Source organism: Drosophila albomicans, chromosome 2R, assembly GCF_009650485.2.
Source record: "Drosophila albomicans strain 15112-1751.03 chromosome 2R, ASM965048v2, whole genome shotgun sequence".
Taxonomy (NCBI): Eukaryota; Metazoa; Arthropoda; class Insecta; order Diptera; family Drosophilidae; genus Drosophila; species Drosophila albomicans.
This window is the reverse complement of record NC_047631.2, coordinates 4,056,722-4,083,527: the sequence shown is the minus strand read 5'-3', so window position 1 is coordinate 4,083,527 and position 26,806 is coordinate 4,056,722. Positions and strand designations below refer to the sequence as shown.

General features: G+C 39.8%; 7 protein-coding genes across 11 annotated transcripts; 4 read left to right on the top strand and 3 right to left on the bottom strand.

Annotated features, from left to right (window-relative positions):
- Window positions 1-73: 73 nt before the first annotated feature.
- LOC117575404 (60S ribosomal protein L13a) lies at window positions 74-1,634 on the bottom strand. Its single transcript, XM_034259584.2, has 3 exons — window positions 1,523-1,634; window positions 885-1,125; window positions 74-529 (listed from the first exon to the last, which is right to left on the bottom strand). Exons 1-3 carry the CDS (start codon window positions 1,541-1,543, stop codon window positions 174-176), a joined length of 618 nt encoding a protein of 205 aa, XP_034115475.1. The 5' UTR covers window positions 1,544-1,634; the 3' UTR covers window positions 74-173.
- Window positions 1,635-1,968: 334 nt separating this feature from the next.
- Window positions 1,969-9,509, top strand: LOC117575405 (CDC42 small effector protein homolog). Its single transcript, XM_034259585.2, has 3 exons — window positions 1,969-2,107; window positions 6,873-7,271; window positions 8,460-9,509. The coding sequence occupies exons 2-3, from the start codon at window positions 6,933-6,935 to the stop codon at window positions 8,466-8,468; spliced, it is 348 nt and encodes a 115-aa protein (XP_034115476.1). The 5' UTR covers window positions 1,969-2,107; window positions 6,873-6,932; the 3' UTR covers window positions 8,469-9,509.
- LOC117575403 (DPH4 homolog) lies at window positions 2,009-3,666 on the top strand. Of its 2 annotated transcripts, none has more exons than XM_034259583.2 (2): window positions 2,009-2,107; window positions 3,005-3,666. In XM_034259583.2, the coding sequence occupies exon 2, from the start codon at window positions 3,005-3,007 to the stop codon at window positions 3,632-3,634; it is 630 nt and encodes a 209-aa protein (XP_034115474.1). In that variant the 5' UTR covers window positions 2,009-2,107; the 3' UTR covers window positions 3,635-3,666. The 2 variants fall into 2 exon arrangements, with proteins under 2 accessions (XP_034115474.1, XP_034115473.1); XM_034259582.2 differs by lacking the exon at window positions 2,009-2,107 and adding an exon at window positions 2,828-2,943.
- On the bottom strand, window positions 9,437-12,322 carry LOC117575398 (another transcription unit protein). Its single transcript, XM_034259573.2, has 4 exons — window positions 12,080-12,322; window positions 11,958-12,021; window positions 11,274-11,892; window positions 9,437-11,218 (listed from the first exon to the last, which is right to left on the bottom strand). Exons 1-4 carry the CDS (start codon window positions 12,108-12,110, stop codon window positions 9,938-9,940), a joined length of 1,995 nt encoding a protein of 664 aa, XP_034115464.2. The 5' UTR covers window positions 12,111-12,322; the 3' UTR covers window positions 9,437-9,937.
- A 145-nt stretch (window positions 12,323-12,467) lies between these two features.
- On the top strand, window positions 12,468-17,632 carry LOC117575399 (regulator of gene activity). Of its 4 annotated transcripts, none has more exons than XM_034259576.2 (8): window positions 12,468-13,566; window positions 14,938-15,073; window positions 15,134-15,333; window positions 15,405-15,645; window positions 16,266-16,799; window positions 16,865-17,069; window positions 17,140-17,304; window positions 17,374-17,632. In XM_034259576.2, the coding sequence occupies exons 2-8, from the start codon at window positions 14,941-14,943 to the stop codon at window positions 17,591-17,593; spliced, it is 1,698 nt and encodes a 565-aa protein (XP_034115467.1). In that variant the 5' UTR covers window positions 12,468-13,566; window positions 14,938-14,940; the 3' UTR covers window positions 17,594-17,632. The 4 variants fall into 4 exon arrangements, with proteins under 4 accessions (XP_034115467.1, XP_034115469.1, XP_034115466.1 ...); XM_034259578.2 differs by having other exon boundaries at window positions 12,469-13,566; window positions 15,137-15,333; XM_034259575.2 differs by having other exon boundaries at window positions 12,470-13,566; window positions 15,137-15,333; window positions 15,405-15,663.
- Window positions 17,633-18,594: 962 nt separating this feature from the next.
- On the top strand, window positions 18,595-21,893 carry LOC117574819 (protein lava lamp). Its single transcript, XM_034258787.2, has 3 exons — window positions 18,595-18,994; window positions 19,052-20,890; window positions 20,946-21,893. The coding sequence occupies exons 1-3, from the start codon at window positions 18,878-18,880 to the stop codon at window positions 21,891-21,893; spliced, it is 2,904 nt and encodes a 967-aa protein (XP_034114678.2). The 5' UTR covers window positions 18,595-18,877.
- Window positions 21,894-21,978: 85 nt separating this feature from the next.
- On the bottom strand, window positions 21,979-23,717 carry LOC117574820 (O-phosphoseryl-tRNA(Sec) selenium transferase). The gene is made up of 4 exons (XM_034258789.2): window positions 23,458-23,717; window positions 23,274-23,403; window positions 22,184-23,215; window positions 21,979-22,124 (listed from the first exon to the last, which is right to left on the bottom strand). Exons 1-4 carry the CDS (start codon window positions 23,569-23,571, stop codon window positions 21,979-21,981), a joined length of 1,422 nt encoding a protein of 473 aa, XP_034114680.2. The 5' UTR covers window positions 23,572-23,717.
- Window positions 23,718-26,806: the final 3,089 nt, after the last annotated feature.

Genomic DNA, 26,806 nt, shown 5'->3' with positions numbered 1-26,806 from the left:
TTAATCAGATAACAATAAATAGCACGTCGTTTTGTCACAGAAACAATGTATCATATGAAATAATAAACACAAATTTATCCTTTTTTTAAACTTACGATGTTGTTTTATTCTTTTAAAAAACGCTACGCTTATACAAGCAAAGTCGGCTGTAAATGTTCTTGTTGTGGCGCTTCTTAAACCTCGTAGCCGTAGGATTGGATGATTTTGTTGAATGGTTCGGCAGCCTTGGCAATATTCTCGCGCGCCTTCACTGTCAACTTCTTCATTTCTCTGTTGTGCTTGAGGGTGACGCGCAACTTTGCCTTACGCTTGCGCTCCAGGCTCTTAATCACATCCTGGTAGTGCCAGCCCACCTCGCTCGACAGACGACCAACCTGGCAGTATTTGCGGTCGGAACGCAGAGTAAGCACGCGCAATGCGATGGGGACGACAACGCGACGACGCTTGTCGTAGGGGGATGGGATGCCATCGAAGACACGCAGACGAGCAAGTGCAGCCTGGCCACGCTTGGTCTTGTGTGGGATCATGCCTGAAAAGTAAAAGTATTGATTAATATTCATATCCATTACATTCAGTATATATAAAGAAATTTCATTAAATTGGATCAGTTGAATATTTGTTACACGGTTTCTCGTTCAAATAATGTAGGTAAGAATATTAATCATCACATCTTAAACCAGACACAAATAAGTCACGTTTACGTACCTACAAATAAAACGATATAAATTAGTAAATACATTGGTAGCTTGTGTGTAAGATATTTGTTGTGTCTAGGACTCAGTCATGTTTTGTTTACATGTATTTTCTTCGTTCAAATAATGTAGGTAAAATAATTGGTACATCATGGTAAACAACACAATGTCAGTCCTTGATGAAACACTCACCTCGTACAGCCTTGTAGAAAATACGGGAGGGAGCCCGGAAGTGGAAGGGACCACGAGCGGGATTAACGTTGCAACGTTTGCGCAAGTAGGACAAAAACTTAATTTTGTTTCTGTAGAAGTGACCAGAGAGGTTCAGCTCCTCGCAGCGCACCACAACCACCTTGCCGCCTTGCAACAAGTACTTGGCGACAACGGAGGCCAGACGGCCAAGCAAATGGCCGCGACCATCAATAACAACGGTCTGCAAATTAAGAGAAAAAACATTTTAGAAACTAGCGAACTAAGTGAGGTTATGAGCAATTGTCAGACATAAACAAATGTACGTAGCTGAGAAAACCCTAGAAAATATTGACACATTAATATGAGTTGGTCATAGGTGTTCACCGTATTCCACGCAAAGTGCACTCAAGTACAAACAAATTTTTGAAAGCACTTCCATCACCCTCCTCAAAAGGCTCTTGTTGTGCACGTGTACACAGATCCAACTTTTGCGCACTTAAAACAACACTGTAGCGTGGTAAAATTAACTCAAATGTCACATTTTCGCATAGCATATTGGTTTAACTACCGATTTCCATACATTTGTTCAAGTTTGGGTGACATTAACACGGTTTTTTTGCCAAAATATTGGCACTTACCCTGTTCGTTAAACCAGTCATGTTTAAGAACCGCACGGAAAGAAAGCGGAAACCGACTTGACAGTTCAGGCGTCATACGGCAGAGCTGCTTTGGAAAATTGCATACCACAAAAAGTTAATTGCTACAGGGATGCTTTTTCGATATCGATTGTAGTGTTGCAATATGTGATAATTTTAGTTTAACATTACACGGTCACACTTTTAAATAAGTTATTATTAGGTTTGATTTGACTTCGACTGGGGTGGATCGTTGTTGTTCGCGGTGCCAAAATTGTTTACACAAAAGTTGTAAATAAATGGAACGAAAATATAAATAAATACATTTTGAAAAAGGTGCTGACGACAGCCAATGGCTATGCAAATGTATCGCGTGTGCAGTGTGTTTGTGCAAAAAGCTGTGTTCAACAGAATAATATTAAACAAAGGCTGTGGTTTCTAATTCTCCAATTAACTGGTCCCAAAACAAAAAAAAAAAACAAAAATCAACGAGATCATCATCAATTCAGTCATATAAGCACAACACAGCAGAAGCAGTAGCGTCGACACGTTTCTGTTGCCGACAGGAAAAAGTCAACACCTTATAAGGCAAGTCTTATTTTAATGTGAAACATCGAATGAGAAATACACAAATATACATACATATTTATTTATATTTTATGTGTGGTTTGTGTTGGGGTTTGTGGCATGTCTAACAATGTTTATATGGACTCCGTTGATTTCCTTCAAATAATAATTAGTATTCTTTGCGTTTACTTTTAATTAAATGCATTTCACAAACATACAATGTTCACAATGTATGCAACGTTTCTTTCACTCCCCTCCTCAACGCAGTTCTTCATCCTTTCTGTCTGTCTCTTTATTTTGCCTTTCCCCATTTCCCATTTTTTGGCATTACAAGTTTTTTTTGTGGTACAAACAAATTTAAATTGGGTCAATGCATGCATCGTTTTGCTGCTTTACTTATTTTCTTTATATTTGAGGTTTTCAACGAACCAGTTTGTTAACCTTGTTTCCTTCTTTCCAAGTGCATTTGACGCTTGACTCTTGCTTTTTGACAATTTGAGTGTTCTACTTTTGGCAACTTATCTGCGCGCGTATGTGTGTTTGCGTGTTTGTTGCCAATGACGACAAGTTAGTAGAGACAAAATAGCAAGAGAATCTTTCGAACAGCCAGAAAACGGTATTAATTTTCCTAATGAATTCTCCATATTTGATGATAGCCTAGCAACGCGCATAGCTTCTTTATTCGTACTCTTTCTCTCCTAAAGAATATTTTTGAATATTAAAATTCCCATTAAAACAGTGCGTAAAAACAAACAGCTGTTCGGATCAGCCAGTGATAGTAAACGTCGTATAATATGATCAACACGCGAGTAAAAAATGTGAAAATTTTGTTTGTCGCAAACTTTTAAAAACTAAATGTAAGTATGCAAATACAGAAATATATGGTTTATGTCTTATTTATGCTCTTTTTCTCTGCAGATGGCAAACGTAAACTTCTACGAGCTGCTCAATGTACCGACAACGGCAACTTTTGAAGAGCTTAAGCGCAATTATAAGCAATTAATTCTACAATGCCATCCAGATAAAATTCAACAACAAAAACAGAGTGAAGAGAGCAAAGTAGGAACTGTAACTGTAAATGCCAATGAGAACGACCCAAATCGAGAGAGTGACAACAGCAATTTTAATGCGATAAACAAGGCCTGGAATACACTAAAAGATCCCATAAAGCGTAAACTCTATGATGCCGAATTATTGCAGACCAAATTTCAAACGCACATCAACATTTATGCCACAATCGCATTAAGCGACATGCAGCGCGTACAAGTTATGGAAGACGAGGAGGAGGAAAGGGCTGAAACGAACAAATCAGAAAAAGAGACGGCAACTCTGAGCTTTGCCTATGCGTACAATTGTCGCTGCGGCGGTCAATATGTGCTTGATGATGAGTCAGCGCAACAACAACAACAACAACAAGTACGAGAGGGAGAGAGTGAGCATCTGAAAGCAAGTGAAATGATTGTTGAGTGCAGTGAATGTTCTTTGATGATTATTGTTAAACCAGTTGCGAATAAACAATATACAGCAGATATGACTATAAATGTGTAATAAAAGATGACTAGCAATCACTTTATACCGTTCTTGTTTTGTCTGTTCATTATACTATCGAATCAAGCGCTTATTGTTTTATTGTCATCACATCACATTGATTCGTTTTATGGAATCCCAAAATGTATGTTTTATTGGTTTCTTGAACTTTTGCATGCAAAACTGAAACTGGTTGTGTTATTCGTCGTCGTCGTCGCTTGCATATTTAATGCCCTTCCTTTCTTTTGGTTTTTCTTGTTCAACCCAAAAATGATGTAATATTTGTATTTTGAATTTGGATTGCAGACATTTTCTTATTTCCGTTGTGCAAAATACATGGTATAGCCTTTTTTATTTTGTTTTGCATAAATGCTTAATGTTTACGTCTTTGACGCGTGTGAATTGCTTTTGGACTATTTTATATGGGTCACATTCAAATTACCACATCTTGTTTCCTCCAACTTGCTTCACAATGAAAGACAAACAAACTTGCCGGCAAGTGCGGGTTAATCTTATTTTTGCGATGACTCACTTTTAAAATGCACGATGAGGATGAAAAAGAAGAGCCAGAGAGGGAGGAGGACATGTTAACATTGTAAGACGGCTAAAAATTCTGTCTAACAGTCAATGTTAACTTTAACTTCACATCACATAACATGCTTATGTTAAGATCATCTCAACAGCTGTTTGCTTAATTGCAAACGTTAAGAGATTGTTGACCTCTTAAAGTGTTTTGCAACTTTAGACAAGGCAAATGGATTGGAGAAATGTTTATTCAAGTATCATTTAAATGCTATCTTTTTCGAAATTAATTGTACAGAAATAAAAGTTTAAATATAAATAAAAATTTAAATGTAATAAGGGAATAAAAAATCGATAGTAAATGTTCATTCAATATTGAGGTGCACTTTTTAAGGTGTGTTGTGAAGATTTTATTGTCTGATTTTTGTTAGCGAAATTCAATAACCTCGACTGGGTTTTGCCGGCATATGGAGCTGTTGCTATTGCTTTTGCTGTGATCTGATGACGTCAGCAACTGCAAGAAGATATAAAAACCATAAACCATAAGCAAATACAAAATACAAATGTATAAACAATTGCGAGAAATAGCACGACAGAGAAACAGACGCATTGGAGTGCTCATTGGAAATCCATTTGTTTATGATATTATTGCAAAGAGTAATTGAATTGATTGTTTATTTTTTCATTTTTATCAATTTATTTTCTACTGCTGTTATATGTTGGACGTCTTGGTTCATAGTATGTATGTAGATAATTAACGGTGCTTGAGCTTTCGTTTTTCATCCGCTGCGGACACCATTTGTGATAAAGCCCAGACTCGATTTCCAACGCATTAATTATGCCTGCTGACTTGTAAAACAAAAGCGGCTAAGCATGAACTTGCACACACTCATGCGCTTTTACTTACATACATACATATATACATATATTTTATAAAATCATATGTATAGGTGTAAGTCATGTTGCTTATCCCCATTTAGCATCTTTTACTTTAATAACCCTTTGACACAAAAATCGTAAATGCTTTGCCACATTTAATGTCTATTCCTCCAAAAGCTCCCACTATCTCTCTCGCTCTCTTCGTTACGTGTTGCTATTGCTCTATTGCTTTATACATACAGACATGCATACATAAGTATGTATAAATATATGTTCAATGACCACTATTAAAACGAAGTCAACTTTAGCTCGTCAACCGTCCTCATGTATGTATGAGTCTGTCTTCGTTTCTATCCCCGCCTCTTTCCATCACCATCACCATCGTCAGCATTGCCTTCTACCACTTTCATTTCGTTTTCACTGCGCATTAAAGACACTCGAGCAGCTTTAATTGCTCAAGAAAATGGCAGAGGCAGACAAAAATGTATAAAACACCGACAGAAAATAACAAAAATAACAGAAACAGCAGCAGCAACAGTGCATGGCAAACGTTATGTGTCGAACTTGCGTAGAAAGCTCAAGAAGTTTGTGTGACGTAGGAAATTGCGTGGAAAATGTTGTCACTTAATGAAGGCAGCATTACCAACAGTTCGTCAAACAGCAGTTAGTCATTCACTAAGTCAAAACTGTGCCAAACACTTGACTTTAGCTTCAGTCGTATTTCTTACAATAGAATAAAAATTACTCTATGCAGAGAATAGTATTTACTTCAAGACACGGTATGTTCTTCTTTAATAGATTCTAATTGATAGTAAATGCAATGTACGAATACACTTGAATACACGTAGTAGTTATTGTTCCATTGCAATTAATAGCAAACATTATGAATTCAGAATTTTAGTCTATTTTCTATTAGAATTTAATTTTTGATCAAATTTTTATATGGATTAAATTTTAATATTCTTCAGTTTGCGTTTTTATTGAGATTAATTGGAGTTCTTTTAATTGGTCATCTAAGAAAATTGCATAAAATTAAATTTAAATTTTAAAATTTGTTGAATTCATTTTAAGTATTGTTCCATCAAATTTATCATTATGATGTAAGTAATCCAAATAATTTTCTCCTAAGCAAAAATTTGGAGACTTCAATGGAAAAGACTTAAAATGGAAGAGCATCAATTTGACCATGTTAATATTTTGTATCTCAATATCTCATAAAAATGTTTTTTTTTTATTTAAAATACATATATTCATACATCTATTTATTTATAAGTTTTTGTTGGCATTTACTATATTATTTGCTAATTTGTGCATTAAAAAGGAATTTTTTTTTCAATAATAGACACATTTTTTTAAAGTTGTTATTTAGATTAGATTGAAAAAAAGAGTATTGACAATTCATCAGCGTAAAGGTTTTGTAATTCACTGCTGATTTCATCTTGTTTCTACCACACTTCATGCAATTTTTCTCTTTCTCAACTTTTTATGTCTTTCATTCGATTTTAATTACCTAAAAGTGCCAATTAATTGTTGTTGCTTCTTTTTATTTCGAACCATTCCACCTCCCCTGGGGCTTACAAAAAATATGTAATGTATTGTATTCTGGTTTCTGCCGTTTTCTTCGTTCAGTGGTCGAAAGCTTCATCAATTCAAAGCTTGCTTGGAGGTGTAGCCATGTGAAAAGATGAGGAACAAGTAGAGCAGAGAATCAGTAAGAACTAAAATTGTTTTGTTGATAGGGTCGTTGGTTTTTGAATTCTATATTGTATGGTATTGTGGTTTCAAAGAAGTTTGTAGTAGCTTTGCAGACCAGTTTGGACTTAAAGTAACAGCAACTGTTTTGTGTTTGTTTTTGCAGGAAAGCGCGTGATTCGCGCAGAAAGACTTCAATCTGGCCGGAAACGGCAGTGTCAATCCCATGAGCACCACCGGAATCACGGGCATCATTTATAACAATCCACGCAATAATAAGACTGAGAGGCCGCTGTCGGGAAAAGTAGCACAAAAAATGGCATCCACTGGCGAGATTTGGCTACAATGGTTCTCCTGCTGTTTCCAACAGCAGCGATCCCCCTCACGCCGTCCGCATCAACGCCTGCGCATCGATCGCTCCATGATCGGCAACCCCACAAACTTTGTGCATACTGGGCACATTGGATCTGCCGATGTAGAGTTATCCGCCAACCGGCTCAATGCGATCTCAACCCAAATGCAGAGCAAGGGCGGCTATGAAACAAACTCGATACATTCGCTGCATGTAAGTTAACTGATCGATGGAAGTGTGGGCGTGGCTATCACTGAGTAATCGAGAGTTGAATCAGTTGGCATTATGAAAGTACATATAAAATGACATGGTTTATGATTATATACTTTAACTTGTAGTGTTTTTATTCAACAATATGTTCAGTAGTTCCATATTTGAACAACGAATTTTCAAATATATTTATTTCTAATTTTTATATTAAAACACATATTATTATTTATATTGTAAAAAGAATATCTACGAAAAGATTCAATCAAACTGAACTATGTCCTTAAAAATATGCCTAAAAGTCTTGCATGTTATTTAAAATTATTCATTATCGTTCATATCAACATCAACTGTAGACTACTCATCTCTAGAACCATTTTATAAATTGTATGCGTTAGTCAACTTGTTTTCAAGCGATATGCAAATGTGCAATTTGAAACGACCAACAACACTTTAGCAAGGTGACGATCAATACTCAAAGTGTTGTTGCCAGCTGTCTGTCTGTGTTGATGTTTGCGGTGCTTTTATTAAACTAATAAGCAAGCGACCCAAGGCAAATCAATACTCACTAGAATAAACAACGTTGTCATGCCATATAAATTTTGAGAATTATATTTAAGCGCCAACTGTAAGTGTATTAAAAAGGGGGAATACAGTAGAATAGTATATCTAATCCTAAAAGGTAATCAGTGTCAACAGCAGATTCTATATAACCATGCATTTCTGACTACCTCTGAGAAAGTTCAAGCTTCCTTAAATTAGGAATTATTGGAGTAAAAAAACGTATTCAGTTATATTTCATATAAGCCAAGAACAAGCTTTATAGCTGGAAGAGTTCAATACACTTTGTACTGGCTATTACTAGGTGATACAAGTGATAGTTCCACACCCAAGTGAAGATTCAATTTAATTTGTCGAATTATTCGCTCACGTGCATGATATGCAGCCATTTAATTGGGGTCCGCAGTGCTGATTATATCTGACAACAACCTTTCTTGCCGCTTCATCCCCCTTTCGCAGTTGTGCTTTGATGAGTAGTGAACAGTTTATACTCAGCCCAGCCCCAGTTAAAGTTGCATTTAACGCCACGGTCTAGTACATCATTTAAGCTGCTGACAGATACAAAAAGAAAACAAAAACAATTGTTTCACTCGACTATATGTAAACTTATAATATTTTCTTTTCATTATTTAGGCCTGCTGATGAAGGAACTTTTCTACAACATGGCTACCAAATGCATTTTGTGCAATTTTCTTAAACAAAAACGACGAGAGCAACAACAACAACTACATCAACAAGAACCATATTCATAATTCTTTGTTAAACGCGAGCGTGTTATCAGGGTGACTAAAAGAGAAAAGAGAAAAATGCATATAGAGTAGCAGAAGGTATTGGGGTAAAGGCGGGGACGTGAGGAGAGGAGAAACAGCATTTATGGGAGCCACACACCAACCACAACAGTAAATGTGGATTGTGAATAATATAAGCGGACAATGGACTCCATGTGAGTTTGCAAGTCAGAGTGTGTGTGTGTGCGGGTGTGTGTGTGTGTGTGTATGCGTGCCTGAGTATGAATGTATTTGTGCTACTAATCAAAAGAGAGATGAAATTCGAATTCGGCCTGTATTAATACATGACATGTGTAGCCAAACTTCAGAAGCATTTGTGAGTATTATATAGATGAAAAATCGCAAAAGATGACTGCAAATCGTTATACATTGTAACATATACATATGCATAAAGAGAGCGAGCGAACCTGTTGTGAATCAGTTAGTCAGTCAGTCATGTACTTAATGCAATCAGATAACATTGATGTTTAAACCCCAAATATTATATCGAATTGCACAAACAACAAAAATTATAGAGAACAGAACTGCCTTACTTTATACTGCGCATTTTCTCACACTCCACACACATCTAATGAATCCGATCCACATACATAACACATGTACTATATATGTACATACATGTATGTGAATATATCGTATGTATGTACGTCTAACTAGAAAAGCAATTTTACAGAGCTGATTTAGCATTTATAGAGTGTTATTTAAAGATTGACAACAAATTGTCGCACAATCATTTTTTCAAAGATATGACTAAACCCGTCAAAGTGAATAATTTAATTGTTTACGAGAACAGTATGCAATAACTTCTTTTTTAGATGCGTATACATAATAATATATATTTATAGAACCCAAAACCAATAAAAAATGCAAATGTAGAACGTGTACCTTTTGTCGAATGAAGAATCCCTCATCAAACGTAAAAACTGGAGAGTCTTTTCGAATTCAGTTGTATAGTAGATATTTACATACATAACTAAGAAGTAATACCATCATAACTAACGGCACATAAATCGTAAATGTTTAACGCAGCATAGACTAATTGTATAAAAAATAAAATATTTAAGGAATAATTTATGGAAAATATATTTAAATCAAAGCAAAACAAATACATATTGGAAAGTATGTTTTTCTTTTAATTTTAAGATTTCTCTTTACAGCGCTGTCACCTCTCAGAGACTAAAATCAGTATCTCACCATTTTATTATTTTAGATCGGGATATCTCTTGCGTAAATAGATTTGATATATGTCGCCCAATTTATTATTATTTTTTACATTTCTCAGTTTAGTCATGCACAAATAAATCTTTTGCTGGGTTCCACAAACTAATCATCATTGTCACTGCCACTGCCGCTGCCACTATCAGAGCCACTGCCGCTGCCACTTCCAGATTTGCTGCCGCTTCTGCGGCTCTCGTTGTCGCTGCCGCTGCCACTTCCACTTGCGGCACTGTCTGCTGCCCCGCTCTTGCCGCTACCAGCGTCGGATTCGCTATCCGAGTCGCGTAGGGCTTTGCTAGCCTTGGCCTTATTCACCTTTTTGCTGCGACGCGCCTCAAAGTCAGAGCCCTCGTCGTCATCGGAAGAGTAAATGGTTGAGGCTTTTGGTTCCGATTGACCACCGCTGCCGCCCTTCTTATAGCGATTTTTAATAGCACTAAGGCTAATGGCATTCTCGTCATCACTGCCATCATCATGTTGATAGGACGAATTGCCGCCACCGATGAGAGCTTCACCAGCGCCAGCCTTCTTCTTTTTGGGCTGCGCCTTGTGCTGAGTGCGCATCGCGAGTCGTAGCTTGGCTTCTTCCTCCTTGAGCTGTGAGTAGCGATCTGTGGTGGGATCCTTACCAACCTGAGTGAGTATCTTAATGCCACTCGTTTTGCTCGATCGATCCGCGAGAGACATGGTAATCTTCTTGTGGGTAAACGATTCGGTCGAGTGCGGACGGAATGTGAGCTTCGTCCGGAATACCGACTGTCCCTGGAGACCGGTGCCTTGGCGAATAAACAAATGGTTGTGATCGCCAACCAGTGGCTGGCGATAGGCATCGAAAATCTCATTGCCCAGGTGCAGACTCATGCTGCCATCAGACCAGCGAACGAAGCGAGCGTTCGACTCGCGAACCATGTCGCCTTTGTTATTCATAAACTCACGCCATCGAATCGTGTTGCTCACTTTGAGCTTGATGCGCTGACGACCTTCTTCATCCATGGTTTCTTCCTCGTCGATTTCATCCTCGTACGTCTCGGGATCGAATGGATGGGTAACAACGGATAAAAAATTGGGCAATTTGATGAAATGCTGCTCTTTCCCAAGATCAGCGGATATGCGTGGAATTTCTACTTCGATGCGCGTCTCGGGTAAAGGTTCCGGCTCGAGCTCCTTGGCAGCTGTTGTCTGTGTTTGTCGCGCATCTGCGTCACGGGAACGTGAGCGAGAACGGCTGCGGGAGCGGCTAACGGAACGACTACGAGATCGAGACTTGCTCAGACTGCGGCTACGTGAGCGTGCTGCGCTGCCCGCTGGAGATTTGGCCGTATCGTCATCGTCACTGATGTCATCCGCATCGCCAAAGATGTCCGAAGCTGCGGGAGCTTTCTTGGGCTGCATTAATTGTTAGAATTGAATTAGTGAAACAAGTAGAGAATTACTTCCTTACCGATGCATCCTCATCGCTGTCAGAGTCAATCAAGCGTGCCTTCTTCGCTTTTTTCGGCGATGTTGCATCGCTGTCGCTGCCGCTTTTGCGTTTCTCGCCATCTGAAGTACTTGGGCGACTCTGCTTCTTCCGGGACGCGCCTATTTCACTGCCAGATCCAGAGCCTGATCCGCTTCTGCTCCTGCTACGCGATGTGCGCCTGGAACGCGGTGTTCCAGACTTTGAGCGCGAACGCGATCTTGATCGAGACGGGGTTCGACTGCCACTGCGACTGCGACTCTTGCTCTTCGATGCGGCACGCCGGTCATCAATTTGCAGGTTTGGCGAATTTGATCGTGAATCCTCTTTGCCACTGCCGCCCGACTTGGAGCGCTTGCTGTGTGGAGTTGCGCTGCGGGAACGAGAGTGGGAGCGAGATCGAGAGCGGGAACGAGCCGGAGCCTCATCATGCTGGCTGTGTGCTGATCTGGAGCGAGACCGCCGACTGCCAGCTGAGCCAGACCGAGCACTGCGAGGTGAACCCGATACTGAACGTGATCGAGACCGCGATCCAGAGGATCTGGAGCCAGAGCGCGATCGATCGCTGCCAGTCCCTGACTTGCGACTGCCTGTTGGTGAGCTGCAACAGTGTAATATCAAATAAGCCACATAACTCAATTTACACAATTCAAATTAAAAACCAACCCCACTGCGCTGCCTTGCGGAGTGACGCTTCGACTGCCACTTCGACTGCTTCCAGAACCGGAACCTGCAATGTGAGAAGTTGATAAACATATATCAGCCAATTCTATGCAGTTTACATTTACCACTTTCATCATCTGAATTCGGATCAGCCATATTTTATATTGAATTATTTATTGCAAAACAGGGAAAATGCACAACTTAAAAAGCCGCATGCAAAACTGTTGTCAACAATCGATTAATTCGGATCCACTGTTGTTTATAGTTGTAAATAAATTTGTAAAAAATTTCAAACCACTTTTGATTATGCTAAAATCGCAAAATGAAACAATTTAGTTAACACACATTATTATAATACACTATTTATTTTATTATTTGGCGTGCATTGGTCTCCTTTAAAAAAAAAGACACCAAGACAACCCTGGTGGCTGTGAGAACGCTACTATCGCATACATCGATAACATTGCAACATCGATAAAAATTATCCGTCCCCGTCTTTTGTGTGTTTGTATTCGTATGTGACGAGCCACAAAAGTTTTTTGCGGAACATTTTTTGTGTACATTTTAAGCGTTTTTCGAGCGCACAAAAATTGATTATAGCCTTGCAATTGTAAATTTTAGGCATTTGCCTGTGTTTAATTAAAGTGCGGTCGATTGTGCACAACGTGAAAGGTGCATTGATTGCCAAGCGAATTTACCCCAAATTCGCGTTCGGGTGAAATTTCAATGAACTGAGAAAACAAAGACAGACACACACACACAGTGGAAGCAGAGCAAAAAGCAGCAGCAGAAGAAGCAGAGGCAACAGCGCAATAGCGAACAATTATTTACTTACAAACATATTATACATAAGTGGAAGCAAAACAATTCATAAACCTATAAAACATTTCGAAACACCAACTAAAACGCGTACACTCAAGTTTTACACAACTGTGGCCCCTAAAGCAGAAATCCAACTTGTTTAATCGCCGCCGCTTTTCTGCAAAGGCAAAGAAAGGAACGCATGTAAAAAAAAGAAAAAGAAGAAAAAACCTTCGGTACTTCTTCCTTCTTTCTCGGGCAAGTACGACGAAGTAAAGTTCACCATCACATTGTTATAGACAGCGCGTGTGTGTGCTTACATCCATATATATATACATATTTATATATATGAAATATACATAGGGACGACAAGGCGCGGAAAAATACCAACTAACCTCTTCGCCACACCGCACTTTGCGCATCATTATTCTATATCGACGGCATCGACGTGGGTGTATGTGTTAATGCGTATGCGTGAGCGTGTATCCTAAATGTACTGTTGTGTGAGAGTGCCATTTATTTGTAACTGTTAAAACAACATCAAGTGATCTAAAAAGCATTCGGAATTAAAATTTAACGTTAACATAAACAACCTCAGTTGTTAATACTGCAGCTGGGGCAAATAAACGGCGCTAGGACGACGACGACGGCAGCGCGTCTTTGTCAGCAACAAAAAAAAGTCCCAGTCGCTTTGGAATGTTAAATGCGGTGAGAACAAAACATTCAGTGTATGTTGTTGGTAGTAGCAGAAGTTGGCAAACAGCAGTAGCAGTAACAGTGGAATCAGCATTATCATCCAACGTTCATTTAGGTAAGTTGTATATTTATTTCTTCGCCCTCGTCTCCATCTTCATCATGTTGTTGCTATTGGTACTTAATGCTGCTTTCAAGGCTAACCCTGAATGCCTGTACGCTAATTGGTCAAAGTTGAATTCGTAGCCAGTTAGTTTGCTGTAAGCGAAAATAGTGTTGTAAAATGCACGCTGCTGGTCAGCTGATGAAGTTACAAACAGCGATCAACAGCATCGACTGATGCTGTGTAAATACAATAAGAACCACAGACGAGTTCGTAAAAATTTTAAAAGGCAGTTTTCGAGATTGGCAACAGCACCCATACAAATGCATAAGCAATTTAAAATTCGTTTTACAACTACATGTGTGAGGGTTCATCTCTTGTATTTCGTACACGCACACTACTACGAGTGCCCATCAGACAAGTGCATGGCGGCTCCTTTTTTATTTCTGTCTTCCATTTCACCAGCTCACTTATTTCGCATCCTGTAATTCTGGTTTAGAGAACATAAATACTTGCCCTTACAAATATGTATCACTAAATGCGAATTGCATTTAATTTTTTGACAGTTGGTTGCGCAGCCATTAAATCTGAAAACAGTGTTGTAAAATGCATACAACATTGTTTACCTGCGTATTAAGTACTCGATTCACATTATCTACCACTTTTATTATTCTAGCTGTAACAGCTAAACAGCTTTATTACGTCTGAACGACTGATTAGTTTTTATTGTTCTGCCTGTATGCACGATAAGCGTTATGTAAAGTTCCAGCGACCTTGGCTTTAACATCATAGCAATAGTAGCTTAAATAAAAATCACTTGCATATCAATGATAGTATGAAAGTAAAGAAAATCTCGATTATGGACTTATTTATATTTTTTTAACGCAGCATATGTTGTGATTCGTTTTTTGATTCGACGAGCAACAAGAATTGTCTATCTATGTATATCTAAATGCTACCAGTTTGTTATCATGAGCGCTCTGGTTGCTGTTTGTTGTTAGCTCTCCTTCGATCTAAATGAGTCATTGTCATAGCACACCTCTTGTCTACTTATTTAATTTAACTCACCCTAGCGATAAACAATAGCCGGCCTCGAATTTTTTGTGCTGCATCTGTTGTTGTTGTCCAATTGGGTGTCGTTTTGGGTTCGCGCCAAAAACAACAGCAACAGTGCATTGAATAAATGTTCGATAAACATTGCAATCCAGCGATAAATATCGTTGGGTTCATCTTGTGGGGTAGCTATAAAATCGATAAAAATAGAATAATTTTGATATCAATTGCAACTTCATGATTTAATGTTCGGTATCACCAATCATTTTTGTTATCAACTGCACAAATATTTGTTTCTTTTTAATTAATTTTAATATTTTGTATATTATTTAGATTATGGCGAATTTAAATTTTCAACAACCCCCGAGAAGCATAGCAAACGCAGCTTTAACGGGCCGAACAACAGGCGGCTTTGGTGGTAGCTCTATGTCTGGTCATGTAACACCTACGTCCGGCATGTTTCAAACCGGTGAGTTGTTTAATTAACTAACGAGAAGATCAAAGAACCTAAATTTATGTAATGTTGCAACAGATTTCGCCACCTCCTATCCAGGCGCCACGAATTACGGTCAACAAACACAACAACCGCAACAGTTATCGCCAAATCGTAATGCGCAGTTATCGGTCGGCGGTCCCGCCTTATCGAGTGGCAATCGAACTTCGAATCTGTTTGGCCAGCGGCCGTTTGTGGAGCGTCGTGCCATGCAGGGTTTGGGCAGCGGGCCCATGGTGAGTACTACAAATCATTCTGTGCTTGACATTCATCATTAATCATTTTGTGCAAAAATTATATTTTGCAGTCGAACATGGGCAACTTTATGCAGTCCGGCCGCGGCGGCTATGGAACAGGTGGCGGGGGCGGTGGGGGTGGTCCTTTAAATAACTTTCACGTGTTCGGTGGTGGTGGCAGTGGGGCTGACGCATCAACGCCAGCGCTGCTCGATCCAACAGAGTTTCCATCCCTAACGAATGCACGCGGTCAGAATGATCAAACACTGCCCCAATCGAATCCCCTCCAGCCGCCGGGCAGCAAACCCTACGGTAATTTCTTTACCTCTTGTGAGTTCAAATCAAAAATCCAACTTTATTTAATTTTAATTTCTGTTACAATGTCTTGTCATAAGATTATAATTGGTTATGGTTTTGGTTAAGGCTTCTTATCGTATAGTTATGAAGGTATAATTATATTGATGTTTATATATATTTCTACTAACATATATAAACATAATTATGTATATAATTAGTCACTTTGAACCGTAGTTACTGCGCTAATTTTGAAATATGTCTGTTTGGTATACGGATTGATTTCAGTACATTCAATCTTTTCTGTTTTAATGCTATTAGATCCATTCCCGGACTAATTTAAAATTTGAATTTTGAGAAGTTGGGATATGGTACTGGTGAACACGATATAGCACGATCGATCAATAAGATAGTTCTCGACGTTACTTGGACTGAGTTAAACATCAGGACTGTAAAACCAATTTTATTGTATTGTAAAGCGAAAATATTGTGGTGTTTTTAATAATCTTTTGGTATAGATAATTTGTCTGTGAAACGTTCGTTGTAAATTCTTGCATTATTGTACCCCAATTACAAATAGTTCATATTTATTTTTGTGTTTACTCATTCAACTGATCGAGTTTTGATGCTCCTTGCAGTCGGCATGGTGAAACAACCGACGTCGGAGCAGTCGGAATTTACGATGTCTAACGAAGACTTTCCAGCGTTACCGGGCACCCAGAATTCGGATGGCACAACGAACGCGATAGGCAGCAGCAGCGGTGGCATTGGAAACGCGGCTGGTGGCGGCGGCATTGGTGGCAGTGGCATTGCAGAGAACAATCTCGATGGCACGGAAAAGACGATGAATTCCATTGTGGTCAGCGGCGCAGGTTCAAGTGCCGCTAGTGCAGTTGTTGGGGGCAATGGGCTTGGTGCCGTTGGCAGTGGACTTGGCGGTGTTGTTGTTGGAGGTGGCGGCGGCAGTAGTGGAGCAAGTGGAGTTGGTAGCGCTACGCATGTAGGGCTAGTTGGCTCTGGCGGAGGCGGCGGTGGTGTCAATAGCGTCACCGGGCAAAATGCTATGATGGGCGTTGGCGGAGGACTTGGCAGCGGAGCTGGCGGCGACCATATGAACGATAATTCCAGCAATGATAAGCTTGTGAAAAGCGGCGTACAAACATCGCCAGATGGTAAGCGTACAATAGAAATGTATAAAACTGAATCTAACAACACTTCCATCATCAAACTGTAATAGGCAAGGTCACAAATATACCAGCGAGCATGGTCAACAATCAGTTTGGCATGGTAGGTCTGCTGACATTCATAAGAGCAGCCGAAACGGATCCCAATCTGGTGACATTATCGTTGGGCACGGACTTAACGGGCCTGGGACTAAATCTAAATTCACAAGAGAGTTTGCATCCAACATTCGCTGGACCGTTCGTGGAACAGCCCTGCAGGTGACTATAGGATTCTTGATCTAATTGAAGGGCTTTATATTAATTATGTCGAATGATTTGTAATCCACAGAGCACAAGACGTTGAATACAACGTGCCACCCGAATATCTGATCAATTTTGCGATTAGAGATAAGCTCACAGCGCCGGCATTAAAAGTGCTGCAAGAAGATCTGCTCTTTTTCCTCTTCTATACAAACATCGGCGATAAAATGCAATTAATGGCAGCTTCTGAATTGTAAGTGGCTCTTCAAAGTAGAAGCATATTTTTCGCAAGAGTGAATTAATCATTTTATCGTATGTTTAGGCATAGTCGCGAATGGCGATATCATGTGGAGGAGAAGATTTGGATAACTCGAATTCCTGGCATTAATCAATATGAAAAAAATGGTACAAAAGAGCGTGGCACCTTCTATTACTTTGATGCGCAAAGTTGGAAACGTTTGTCCAAGGTTTTCCAAATAGATGCCGAGAAATTAGATAAATGTCCCAATGTAAGTGCGTTTATGAATGGAAAGTCTGTATAATAATAATAAAAACGAAAAAATTTAAAAAGTAAAACAAAACTTATGCAAAACTTTGTTTTTATTATTGGTATAGTTGTGCAGTATTAAAAATTCTGTTTTTGAAGTTGTGGGTTTTGATATTTTTGTGGGAAATAACATAAATAGTATTTGCATTAATGATGGATTACAATAAATAGCCTATTTAAAAACTCTTCAATCAAATTCGAATCTGTATGGAAATTTTGATGTTAATATGCAAGTGAGTTTCTATCGGTTAGATTAGCATTTGAAAATAAATAGGTTTTTTGGAATAGTTAAAAATTTAAAAAATTAATAAAAAAAAAAAAATTATGTCAGATATCCATATCCCAGAAGAATATACATATGTCTTTAACCCTATAAACTATATTCATACGTATACTCTTCATCAGCGTCAACAGCTAGGGCAATACAGTATGTCTGAACTCAGATTGTGGCCTATTTATATACAAATTGTAATATATCTTAATATACAAAATACATATGTATGTATGTACATATATGGTTGCTATAAGTTCATCTTAAGCTTCCTTTGTTTTCATAAGTATGGTGAAAAGAAGCTTGGTAGTGAAGATTGTTATTATTTTTTGAATACATTCACGAATTTATCAGTATGCAGAAATTGTATTGCGATATACATATATACTTATGTTAAGCTTTAACAGAATATTGCAATTAACAGCCGAACAGAAAAAATAGTTCCTACCACCGTCCTGGTTCCGTGAACGAATTGCAGCGACGCTGCCACTAATATACTGTAAAGTGTAACCAGGTGGAGATTAATCTGTCGATTGGTATATCTCATTGGCGCCAAATCAAATATTTCTGAAATGTTAATTGCACCTTAGCACAGTTCTTTACGACAAAGTAATCTTATACCAAAATATATGATATTCTGTTATTTATAAATATTCTTCCTGATTGGCAAATGAAACTATGTTGAAATAATTTTTAAAAAATCGAATTATCGATAAACTCATCAACAATGATTTCTGTTTGCAATCAATTAAAAAATCTAAAGCATAATATTCCAATATTATACATTTTTAATTTTGTGCATATTAATAAACAGTATCTCCTTTGTATATTGCTAAAATAATGTTGTTTTCAATGATCAGCTTATTTGTAACATCACACACTAAGACTGAAGCTGCGTAATCAGCTTAAAATTGAAGTAAACAAATTGCGGATGCGCCTTCTGCTCAAATTCAAATTTAAATTAAATTTAACTCTAAACACGAAAAGAAAAATTTAAAAGGCAGAAAAATGAACACCCCAGGAGTTAGCTTGTTCCAGGGAGCAGAGACCTTAAAAGTCAACTCAACGCTGGAGCGGCAGGAAGAAGAAGAAGCGTTGCAGGATCAAAAAAGGCGTGAAGCGGAGGTAAGTAGATGATGACGACCCACCTCTTTATGTTTTCAGTTTTCTTGTGTATTGTAGCTGGGTAATTTATTGGAGAATGCTTTTGATGATTTGGATGACGACGATAACGAGAGCACCATTGACTCCACTACAAATTTTCCGTCAAGTCTCTTGCCACCTTTGCCGGCGCTTCCAACGGCACAACCCCAACACCAACAGCAATTAGATTATGCAAATGGTAGCAATGAAATGCATAAGCTGAAAATGTTATTGGAATCGAAGACCCACGAGCTGAGTAACATCAACAAGCTAGCAACGGAGGCGCAAAAGAAAACAAACGATTACCTTAAGCGTGTAACTATCACAGAGGCGGAGCTCGAGCGGGCGCGACGGGAGAAGCAGCATGCCCACGAATTGCTCGTCGATAGCAAGGAGAAGTGTTCACATCTCGAGGATGATGTTGCCAAACTCCGTAGCGATAAAAAGAAGCTAGAGGCAGAAAACACACAGCTGGTGGGCAAGCTGGAGACGGCACAAACGCTGCTGGACGATGTGCAGCGCAAGTATGCGATGGTCGAACGTGATCTGCACAGACATGACGACCACACTGCCGAGCTACGACTGAAACAGCTGGAAGAGCAGCATCGCGCTCAGTCGGAGCTAAGCCAACATCAGCTAAGCCAGTTGACGGATCAGTTGGATAAGAAGCAGCAGGAGCTTGACCAAATGCATATGCGCTATAATGCGCTGCAGTCGAGCCATGAGACCATGCTGCTGGACAAGGCCGACAAGATCAACGAGCTAAATACGGCGCTGGATGTAGCGCAGCGTCGCTGCAACCAATTGACAGCCACTCCCACCTTTGAGGCGGAGTATACGCGTCAGCAGCAATGTATCGCCGATCTGCACAGGCAGATGGGTAACATGGAGCAGACGATTGCCGAGTTGACGGATCGCTTGCATGGCACCTCAGCTGAGATGGATTTAATGGACACACTTATGCAGCAGCACCAATCAGATGTATCAGAGTCCCCAAGTCAAGCCAAGCTTCAGTTACCAGCTAATCAGCTAATGGTGAGCACACCATTGAATCCTGTTGAACGTCTTAGCAAATTCAAACAGGACCTGTACCGAACCTTTGGAATGATGAAGAGCAAACGGGAAGAGGTGCGCAAGTTGGAGAAGCAGCTAGATGAGCGAAATATTGAATTGCGTTCGCAACGCAATATTGAGAACAAAATGCTGGTGGAGTTGGCCACCATGAAGGACGACAATATGCGCCTGGAGTCCAAAGTGAAAGTGTTGCATGATCAATTAGAGCAACGGCAGCAGAATGCTTCACTCAGTGACAGAAAGTTCCACAGTGATCTTGAAGAATTGACAAAGCAGCGTCAAGAGATCGAACAGCATTTGGAGAAAGCTAATATGGAGTTGGATGAGTTGCGGCGCGAGCATGAGAAGCTGCAGCGTCAACACAATGAGCTTAAAGATGAGAATAGCCAGTTGCGAATGCGTTCAACGGCTGATAACTTGGTGTTGGAGCTGGAGCGGCACAAGATACTGCTGAAGGATTCCAGAGGCGAGGTGGATCGCTTAAAGAAATTGTACACCGACATTGCCAACGACAAGGAAAGTCTCAGTTATCAGCTGCGCAAACTAAGCGAATTGGATAGCTCTAAGGAGCTGCAAGAGCAGCGTCAACAGTTGGCGCAACTTCAGTGCAATCTGCAGCTGGCTGAGCTCAAATCACAGGAGCTGGCCAAACTACTCGAAGCGGAGAAGCAACGGCATGAACGAGATGTCGAGACGGTGCGCTTGAAATACGAAAAACAGAAACTCGACCTAGAAAAGGTATCCAAGGAAGGTACGATGGGTAATTGCAGCAAATGCAGCGAACAGCTAGCTGAGATTACCAAGGTGAGTTTTGATGAAAACATTAGACTGTGTGCTGAGTATTAATCTTGAATTGCAGATGGAAATCCAGATGCTCAAGTTGCAGAATCTTAGCTCGTTGCAGGCAAAGCAACTTACGGAGCTGTCCTCTGAATTCGATCAATTAAAATCAGTGAAGTTGGAACTTGAGGAGAAGTTAAAGCTGCAGCAGCATTACGACAGTCCGGTACCACAAGCGGGCGCTGCTGGTGATGCTAGAGCGGAAGAAGGCTCAGCATCGCCAGAGTTCTCTCAGACACGTGTCAAACAAATCGAGCAGCGAGTGCGTGATGAGATGGCCAAATTGTTTGCCGCCGAGTTGAAGCGTTCATCGACGCGTCTGCAGCAGGCGGAGGAGCGTAGTTTGTGTCTGCATCGTGAGTATCAGCTGGTTTGTCGCGATCTGATGCAGCGCCAAACCGAGGTGGATTTGCTCAAAGAAACAATACTTGCGGAGCGCGATCAAATGAAGGAGCTGTTGTGTGACAAGGATGAGAAGCAGAAGCAAATGCTGCAAAAGTGTCACGACGAGTTGCAAGCAAAAAATCAGCGCATTGCCGACTTGGTACGTGAGATGGACGAGCAACATGCGAGCATCGAATCGGAGCGGTGCTCCATGCGTGCCCTAATGACAGAATGGAATAAACAAAAGGATACGATGGGCCAGTTGGAGGAACACTGGCAGCAGAAGATGCAGACACTGCACGAAAGCAACGAGGAGGCGCTGCGCATTGCCGAGAAGCGTTATCAGAGCGCAAAGCGAACTGCCCAAAATTATAAGCTCTATGCTGACGATAAGGATGCTTACATGAAACGCGAGCTCGATCGCATCAAGCAGGAGTATCACGATTCGTTAGCCACGATTAATGCGAAAATGCATCAGCATTTACAAAGCAAGCAACTGCAACAGCAGCAGCAACAGGAACATCAGCTACCGAAGGCCAAAACTAGTACGAAGAATAAGGAGAATGAACCCAGCAATCGGTAGTTATATTATCTATGCCAAGTGTATTCCAAATTGCAGGTGACACAATTGTTAAATAGAAATTTATAAATACATTCCTTATTGATCACTAATTAACATTAGATTTACTCAGCTGGTCCCAGCATTTGTGCAAGACCTCAAAGAATCTGTCGATCTCCGCTTTGGTGACTCCAAGTGTAGCAGCCACTGTCAAGTATGGCACTTTCAGTTGCTCGTCTCGATGCGAACCGAAATCTAGAAATGCAATTAATTATAGTATGGAAATCATATAATTTGTAATTATTTCTGCTCACTTTTGAATTCGTAGCCATCGATGCACTTCACGTCTCCAGGGGGCACAACTCGTGCGCCGGAGATTCCGCGTGTGTACAGCATTGATCCCAGTTCAGTGAGAGCATTGCGATGGTCTCCAGGATTAGCGCATAATGAGCTCAGTGTGAGGGCTAACGAAATGCCGTTATTTGCGCACTGAGGTACAATTTCGCCGGCTTGGGCAGTAAATTCCTGCAGACGGTGTTGCAGATATTCAAAGTTGTGACTGCGCTCTAACAGAAGAGATTCGTAACCACTGCGACCCAGCGAGAGCAGCGTCATGAGGACATCCAGAGACTGCGAGCTGCTAGCGCGACCTGCATAGCTGCTACCCAGATGCTTCAGCATTGCCTCATCACGGGTGGCCACAATTGCGCCACCAACTGGCACTAGAAGATTCTTGTCCGAGCTCTGCACAATGTAATCGATGCGTCCCGTGTTTAAGGCCTTCTCCAATTGCGCAATTATTGGCTCACATTGCAGTCCATAAGCATTGTTAACGATATGCGGCAACGCCATTTGCTTGGCCAGCTTCGCCAGTTCCACGACGTTGTCACTGTTGCGAGGAGCAAAGCAGCTAGTGGTCGTATATAGACAAAGGATGTTTTCGGCGCCCAGCTCATCGATTTCTTGCCGAAACTTGGTCACATCTGTGACCAAGGACTGCTCCTTATCCAGCAGCAAGGTCTCGATGATAATTGGATGCAAACCTGCAACGGTGATAGCCTTAAAACAGGATTTCTGATCAATACGTGACCAGAGAACCAAGCGTGCATTAGGCCGCTGTTTGCTAAGCGCCAAGAGGCACAAAGACAAAGTCATGCCGGTGGCCATTGGCACCAGGAGGCAGCCACGACAACTTCGCATGCCCAGCGTTTGCAGCAGATCCAGCAGCAGCGCGTTTGTCAAATTGGCCAGCAGCGTGGAGCCGGCGGCTTTTGGTTGCGCCTCAAGCAGATCCCCAGAGCGACCGATGCCATGTCCGAAGTTGTAATGACGTCGAGCAACCAGATCTAATAAAATTTTAAAGCATTTTCTATTGTTTATTGTTTAATGTATCAATCTACTTACTGCAAGCAATGCGCGCTTCTCGCTCGCCCATACCAATATTATGGCTGAAGTTGTTGCTATCAAGTGTGGACAATTCATGGACCAGGGCTTCGATCTCCTCATCTTTCCAACCATGTTCTGGCAATTTACGCTACAAATACAATTTTTATTGAGATCAGTAACATAGTTGCCAACATTTGTTTACCTTTTCTAGCAATTCCTTAAAGTTTTTTTGTCTCCGGCGCCGCGCTGCCAAGGATAGCTGCAAATAGTTGTCGGGCACCAGTTTACCAGGTATTTTTATGTCTTCGAAATTCATTTTATGATCTTGTTCTTTTGGGCTATAGATTAATAATATACCCTTGATCAACACTCAATGAATACACTGAGATGATTTGGACACCCACTTTCTTAAAACTTTTCCTTTGAGAAATACGCTGATGTGATTTGTTCTTATCTTATAATCTGAGCATTATCGATATATTTAAAAGTATCGCTTTTGATGATGGTGCACTAATCGTTACCACTTTAAACTAATTAAAATAAAATTCATTGGTATTTTCTTTAATTCGTATTTTTCTTATCAAATATACTTAAAAATACTAATAATATACCAAATAGACGAGGTATATCGATTAGTACCGCATTCAAAATATACCATAGACGGCATAATATCAGATTGTCAGCCAAAGCAACTCAGACCCCTAGTAAGTAGGCGTTTTTGCCCATACAAAAGTATTTCTTTAATAATTCGACAATTTCTATTTTGATCGCAACCAAATTTTCAGGGATCATAACTACTATAGTTATTACTGTATATACCAAAATTCGTAACTCTAGCTTTAAAATTACGCTTGTTATTCGATTTTTTTGATTTGCGGGGGCGGAAGTGGGCGTGGCAAAAATTTGAAACAAACTTGATCTGCGTGCAAACATAACAAATGCTGTCGAAAAAAATTATAGCTCTATCTCTTATAGCTCTGAGATCTAGGTGTTCATACGGACAGACGGACAGACGGACGGACGGACAGACGGACATGGCTATATCGTCTCGGCTGTTGACGCTGATCAAGAATATATATACTTTTCCGTTCACGTCGAATGTTACGTTCGCCCCATGTAAAACCCATAAGAAAAAAGTCGGTTCGAACATAAAATAACTGAGTGGCAGTGGAAATGGGACATTACTACAGAGCTTAGGACTGCCTCTAGACGGGCAAAGCACCGTTATTCGCTGTCATTATTGTGTTTTGACTTCGTAGTTGCGTTAGCTGCTGCAGTCGTTGGAAGTTGAAAAAGTGTGCAGCTCAGCAAAAATAATTATTATTAATATAAGTGCACCTCTAAAATCAAAATAATTTTTGTCTTGTTGATAGTATTAGGTATGTTAATAAATAAACAAATTTATAATGTAGATCTTCTAGAGGCAGTATTGGTAAAATTCGGTTAACAAAATTGTTGTTGCCGACGGCAAAATTTTATTTCCAAATTTGAGGTGCGGTCAGAAATTAGTTGTTTTAAAAATAACAAGTAAGAAAGCTACAGTCGAGTGTACTCGACTGTGAGATACCCGCTACCCATTTTGAATAAAAGCAATATATTTTGCGGTATTATTCTCAAAATATACCAAATATACTGCAAAAATACTAAAAATATACCAAATAGTATATGTGGTATATCGATATAGTACCGCATTCAAAATATACCATAGACGGCATAATATACCAGATTGTCAGCCAAAGCAACTCAGACCCCTAGTAAGTAGGCGTTTTTGCCCATACAAAAGTATTTCTTTAATAACTTCGACAATTTCTATTTGATCGCAACCAAATTTTCAGGGATCATAACTACTATAGTTATTACTGTATATACCAAAATTCGTAACTCTAGCTTTAAAATTACGCTTGTTATTCGATTTTTTTGATTTGCGGGGGCGGAAGTGGGCGTGGCAAAAATTTGAAACAAACTTGATCTGCGTGCAAACATAACAAATGCTGTCGAAAAAAAATTATAGCTCTATCTCTTATAGCCTCTGAGATCTAGGTGTTCATACGGACAGACGGACAGACGGACGGACGGACAGACGGACATGGCTATATCGTCTCGGCTGTTGACGCTGATCAAGAATATATATACTTTATAGGGTCGGAAATGCCTCCTTCTACCTGTTACATACATTTCCTGCCGGCACAAAGTTATAATACCCTTCTACCCTATGGGTAGCGGGTATAATTACAAGCCGAATTGATCTTCTGGCGGTCTTAAAAGTACGACAATAAACCAATGAGTCAACTACTTTTTTTCATTTTGCAAATAAGATCCGATTTAATATAGAAAAAGGCATTTACTTTTCATTTCGGCCAATTTTCTCGTTTTGCAATTCGAAAGAATCTTGTGAAAGTGAAAACGGGAGCACAAATTTTTTCGTTTTCAAAACGAAAACCAAAAGTGAATGCCGGAGCATGCCTGTATAAGGTAAGTTTAAAAGTGGATCAGATTAAGGCACATTTCAGCGTAAATAATTGCTTTAGTAAACATGTAATCAGAAACAGATAAACGACGATGTTAGCTATCATTTCTTTCCAATGTGGAGATTAATTTTTATACCCGCTACCCATAGGGTAGAAGGGTATTATAACTTTGTGCCGGCAGGAAATGTATGTAACAGGTAGAAGGAGGCATTTCCGACCCTATAAAGTATATATATTCTTGATCAGCGTCAACAGCCGAGACGATATAGCCATGTCCGTCTGTCCGTCCGTCCGTCTGTCCGTCTGTCCGTATGAACACCTAGATCTCAGAGGCTATAAGAGATAGAGCTATAATTTTTTTTCGACAGCATTTGTTATGTTTGCACGCAGATCAAGTTTGTTTCAAATTTTTGCCACGCCCACTTCCGCCCCCGCAAATCAAAAAAATCGAATAACAAGCGTAATTTTAAAGCTAGAGTTACGAATTTTGGTATATACAGTAATAACTATAGTAGTTATGATCCCTGAAAATTTGGTTGCGATCAAATAGAAATTGTCGAAGTTATTAAAGAAATACTTTTGTATGGGCAAAAACGCCTACTTACTAGGGGTCTGAGTTGCTTTGGCTGACAATCTGGTATATTATGCCGTCTATGGTATATTTTGAATGCGGTACTATATCGATATACCACATATACTATTTGGTATATTTTTAGTATTTTTGCAGTATATTTGGTATATTTTGAGAATAATACCGCAAAATATATTGCTTTTATTCAAAATGGGTAGCGGGTATCTCACAGTCGAGTACACTCGACTGTAGCTTTCTTACTTGTTTTTAATTGAATTGATTTTAAAATTGGTGCTTACAAGGTTGCGTTTCTTGTCAATTATTAAGTAGAAAAAGTGATTGAAAAAGCGATGAAAATATTAGATTCCATGCTGTCTGCAGAGGTTTGTGTAACTTTGAGCGGAACTAGTCTTCCTTTGGCGAACCTATTGTCACCCTAAACTTCGATTGCATCGAAGTCACCTTAAATACACAAGGACAAACTCAAAGCACTTGCTGAGAATAATATAGAT

Bases quoted from the DNA above. Each gene is read 5' to 3' on its own strand.
- LOC117575398 (XM_034259573.2), bottom strand. From the start codon at position 12,110: ATGGCTGATCCGAATTCAGATGATGAAAGTG. The intron at 12,022-12,079 runs GTAAATGTAAAC...CTCACATTGCAG, and splicing joins GAATTCAGATGATGAAAGTG to GTTCCGGTTCTGGAAGCAGT. The intron at 11,219-11,273 runs GTAAGGAAGTAA...CAATTAATGCAG, and splicing joins ACAGCGATGAGGATGCATCG to CCCAAGAAAGCTCCCGCAGC.
- LOC117574819 (XM_034258787.2), top strand. From the start codon at position 18,878: ATGAACACCCCAGGAGTTAGCTTGTTCCAGGGAGCAGAGACCTTAAAA. The intron at 18,995-19,051 runs GTAAGTAGATGA...TGTGTATTGTAG, and splicing joins AAAAAAGGCGTGAAGCGGAG to CTGGGTAATTTATTGGAGAA. The intron at 20,891-20,945 runs GTGAGTTTTGAT...CTTGAATTGCAG, and splicing joins AGCTAGCTGAGATTACCAAG to ATGGAAATCCAGATGCTCAA.
- LOC117575404 (XM_034259584.2), bottom strand. From the start codon at position 1,543: ATGACTGGTTTAACGAACAGG. The intron at 1,126-1,522 runs GTAAGTGCCAAT...CTTAATTTGCAG, and splicing joins TGACTGGTTTAACGAACAGG to ACCGTTGTTATTGATGGTCG. The intron at 530-884 runs GTGAGTGTTTCA...TTTACTTTTCAG, and splicing joins TTTCTACAAGGCTGTACGAG to GCATGATCCCACACAAGACC.
- LOC117575399 (XM_034259574.2), top strand. From the start codon at position 14,941: ATGGCGAATTTAAATTTTCAACAACCCCCGAGAAGCATAGCAAACGCA. The intron at 17,070-17,139 runs GTGACTATAGGA...TGTAATCCACAG, and splicing joins TTCGTGGAACAGCCCTGCAG to AGCACAAGACGTTGAATACA. The intron at 17,305-17,373 runs GTAAGTGGCTCT...TCGTATGTTTAG, and splicing joins TTAATGGCAGCTTCTGAATT to GCATAGTCGCGAATGGCGAT.
- LOC117575405 (XM_034259585.2), top strand. From the start codon at position 6,933: ATGAGCACCACCGGAATCACGGGCATCATTTATAACAATCCACGCAAT.
- LOC117574820 (XM_034258789.2), bottom strand. From the start codon at position 23,571: ATGAATTTCGAAGACATAAAAATACCTGGTAAACTGGTGCCCGACAAC. The intron at 23,404-23,457 runs GTAAACAAATGT...TTGTATTTGTAG, and splicing joins TTAAGGAATTGCTAGAAAAG to CGTAAATTGCCAGAACATGG. The intron at 22,125-22,183 runs GTGAGCAGAAAT...TTGCATTTCTAG, and splicing joins CGATGGCTACGAATTCAAAA to ATTTCGGTTCGCATCGAGAC.
- LOC117575403 (XM_034259583.2), top strand. From the start codon at position 3,005: ATGGCAAACGTAAACTTCTACGAGCTGCTCAATGTACCGACAACGGCA.